At 48.5% G+C, this 3,843-nt stretch overlaps 1 protein-coding gene across 1 annotated transcript in view; it reads left to right on the top strand.

The window, feature by feature from the left end:
* The window catches only part of ABCB10 (ATP binding cassette subfamily B member 10), a 12,846-nt gene that overhangs the window by 2,680 nt on the left and 6,323 nt on the right, over nt 1-3,843 (top strand). Inside the window, exons 3-5 of the mRNA XM_015560012.1 lie at nt 262-396; nt 1,155-1,301; nt 2,234-2,369. Of these exons, the coding sequence (XP_015415498.1) occupies nt 262-396; nt 1,155-1,301; nt 2,234-2,369 (418 nt within the window). The remainder of the gene's footprint in view (nt 1-261; nt 397-1,154; nt 1,302-2,233; nt 2,370-3,843) is intronic.

The raw sequence follows: 3,843 nt of genomic DNA, 5'->3' as shown, positions 1-3,843 counted from the left end.
GCAGCGTGAGCAGGCGGTCCTCTCCCTCACCCCGCCTGCTCCCCTTCTCTGTCGATGAACCCCGTGATCCAGAGCGCCCTGTCTGCAGCAGCTCTTGGTCACGTGACTCCTGTGTGGCTTGCTCAGTATTCGTGGGTTTTATGAAAAGTTCCACCAGTACAGCCTGTCTCTTCATTGAAACACACACACACACCTACAATAGGTCGTGAGAATTTGCTGCTACTCCGTGTAACAAATACCTTCTGGCTTTGTCTCTGACAGTTCTTTGTCTCGCCTCATCTGGCCACTTTCGTTTTGAGTGTGGTGCCTCCAATATCCATCCTTGCGGTGATTTATGGACGATACCTACGGAAACTGACCAAACTCACTCAGGACTCCCTGGCACAAGCCACGCAGGTAGGTACAGGCCTCCCTTGGCACGGTCCCCCTGAGTGAGCTCAGAGCCACCCGTGGGCGGACCCTAGGAAATGTGCTCAGACTTGGCAAAAACTGCTTACTTTTCCTTAACTTTAGAACTAAAATACTCTGCCCTCTAGACTAGATCACTACTCACCTGTCAGAATAGATCCAGCTTAACTGAACATTACCTGGACTTCTTCCTTCTTCCCATCACTGTTTCTTGTAGGACAAAAAAGCTAACCATATTTTCCAAACACTTTCTGGGTGCCACTCTGTTCTCCGTTAATTAATAAAGGTAGCTTTGCAATGCTGTCCAGTATTGTCTTCTTAAAAAATTAAAAATAATTCTTTCCTTTTCATATTACAAAAACCATCCATGTTTCTGTTTGAAAATATAAAGGGGAAATATAATATGCATCAGCCTGCCTCTCAATTAACATTATTAATATCTTAGAGCCTGTCCTTTTTGTAAGTCTTTTTCTCTGCATGAAGACATATTTCTGTATCTGGCTGTATACCCTCCGGTTTATCTTTCCATCTACCTCTATATAAGCTGTGCATCTGCACAGATCGATGTTTCCAAAAATAAGATTGTTCGGGACTCTCTCCTTTGCAGCCTGTTTTTGGCTTAGTCACGTATCCCTGCAACTTCCACTGCTCGTGTCTTAAAAATGAGAGCTGGTTTTCAGTGCCTCCAGAACTCTTGGCATGTGACCTCCCCCCCCCCGCCCCCCCAAATGTCTTTGTTCTCCCAGCTAGCCGAGGAACGCATCGGAAACATCAGAACTGTTCGAGCTTTCGGGAAAGAAGTGACTGAAATCGAGAAATACACCAGCAAAGTGGACTTCGTGATGCAGTTAGCCAGGAAGGAGGCGATCGCTCGGGCAGGCTTCTTCGGAGCAGTAAGTGCATCGCTGCGGAAAGGGAAGAAGGCGGATGTTGTCACTGGGAGAGAGTGCTATTCTGTGACTCTGGCCATAGAGAGAAAGTGAGTCTATTCTACCTCGGGACTAGGAATTGTCTTCCTTAGAGTGCTTTTGTGAGAGAGGAGGAAAGCAATAAACGTAAGGAAGGAAAGGGCAGTGGGCAGGGGAGACCAGACACCGTGGGATCCGGCACTGGTTCTCAGCGTCACGTGGGTGCTGCTCAGACGGGCAGGCTGTCCACCCCTTCCAGACCTGTTGAACCGGAAACGCCGCGGGGGGGCCAGCAGTCTGTTTGAACAGGTTCCCCGCACCTTTTAATGTTTCCAAAAGCATAACCTCAGTGCACTTCGAGAAGGAAGTGCCCCAGATTGATTGTAATGAACTAGACAGGACCCTGACCTAGAAGCTCACCATGAAGGCAGATTCGTAACATGTCCAGTCTGGACAGAACTTCACAGGTGACACACAATGGCCGGATTCAGCAGGTAAGGAACAGGCCGCGAGGAGGCAGCGCTCACCCAAGATCCCGGACTCCAGTCTCCTGGCCCGTCCGTGCCCAGGCCGTCACGTTAGCCTGTGTAAACACATGTCAGTTATGTGATCACTGCCTCCAGTTAGGGAAGGAATCCTTCATGTTATTTTTTCTCTTTTGCAAACCGAGCAGATAGAGTAGAATAGGAACCTGGGGGTGACTCAGCTGCTAGGTTTCCGTGTAGATGAGATTATTCCTTTGGGTATCGCAGTGTTTTTAGAGTACGTCTTCATTTGAGAGTCAGAGGACAACATAATTGTTTGGAGAAGCCTTGCTGTGGTAGTTAAATGAGGAAGGGGTTACAGGCCGTGGTCTTGCTGACTGCTGTGTGGGTCTCTGCCTCCCACCTGACGTCTGCGTTTCCTTCACTCGACAGACCGGGCTCTCTGGGAACCTGATCGTGCTCTCCGTGCTGTACAAAGGCGGGCTGCTGATGGGCAGCGCCCACATGACCGTGGGCGAGCTCTCTTCCTTCCTCATGTACGCTTTCTGGGTTGGATTGAGCATCGGAGGTATATGATCTAACCAGGCGTGGGGAGTTACATGTGGAAAATCGGGTTCTAGTTTCTGAAAGTAAAACTTCACTCTCCAATTCGTCCATCTCTCAGCAAGTAGCTGCACCTGAAAAAGCTCTGTCCTAGAATCTTATCCCCACTCGACCATATTTCATCTTCTGAGGAACCCCAAACTGCTTCCCATAGTGGCTGCCCCCCTTCACAACCCCACCGCCAGCGCACACAAGTCCCCACCTCTTCACATCCTCTCCAGTACTCACTACTGGTTGGCTTTGGACAATAGCCATCCTGACAGGTGTGACGGGATATCACTGTGGTTTTGACTTGCATTTCCCTGATAACGAGGGATGCTGAGAATCTTCTCATGTCTGTTGGCCATCTGTGCGCTTTCTCTGGAGAAATGTTTATTCAAGTCAGAAAGCCCAGAAATAAACCCACAATCAGATGGTCAGCTAATCTACAGTAAGAGAGACAGGATTATACAAGAGGGGAATGAGTCTCATCAGTAAATGGTGTTGGGAAAACTGGATAGATATATGCAGGAAAAAATAGGAAACTGGATCACTCTCTTACATGATATACAAAAATAAGCCCAAAATATATGAAAGACTTAAATACCGGTACACAGAAGACCTAAAACCAGGAAACTCCTAGAAGAAAACATAGGTGGTAAACTCCCTTCGACATCAGTCTTAGCAATATTTTTTTGGATATGTCTCCCTGAGCAAAGGAAACAAAAGAAAAAAGAAACAAATGGGACCACCTCAAATTAAAAATGTTCCGCACAGCGAGGGAAACCACCAATAAGATGAAAAACAACCTACTGGGTGGGACAGCATTCAATTTAAGAAGAGATTGCTGGGGTATTTAACATTGCCAGGTTCCTGTTCAGTCTGTAGCCTAGTGAAAGTTGAATTTTGAATGCCGAAAAGGGAGGTTTGGTTTTTATAGGTATGAATATCGGGGCACGTTATTTCCCTTCAAGTACAGGCTAAGCATTATGTTTTATTTCTATTGCTATGTTTCTGGCTCAGCAGAATTTCCTCTGTAGCACTGTGCTCTGAACTCAGTGGTGGATTAGTGCAGCCGTATGTATTTGTAAATTCCCTGACCAACCACTAAGTCCTTATTAGAAATCAGGGAAGTCAGAGGAGATGCTGAGGAGGAGGGTACGAGACGGAGGGGATTCTGCCCGTGGGGTCCCAGGCAGCTGCCTCGGGTCCTTCTTTGAAAGCAGCAGGTTTTACGTTAAAAGCACCTGTCACTGCCCAGCGGGATGGGAGCAGCGGACGGCTGTGGCCGGCACAGGGACGGATGTAGTGTCTCCCCTCAGGTCTGAGCTCGTTCTACTCGGAGCTGATGAAAGGACTGGGCGCCGGGGGCCGCCTCTGGGAGCTGCTGGAGAGGAAGCCGGGGCTGCCTTTCGACGGTGGGTCTGCAGCGCCTTTGCTCTTTCTCCTGGGGGTCACAG

Source organism: Myotis davidii, unplaced genomic scaffold, assembly GCF_000327345.1.
Source record: "Myotis davidii unplaced genomic scaffold, ASM32734v1 scaffold875, whole genome shotgun sequence".
Lineage (NCBI taxonomy): Eukaryota > Metazoa > Chordata > Mammalia > Chiroptera > Vespertilionidae > Myotis > Myotis davidii.
The sequence above is the reverse complement of the archived record's forward strand: the minus strand, read 5'-3'. Positions and strand labels throughout refer to the sequence as shown.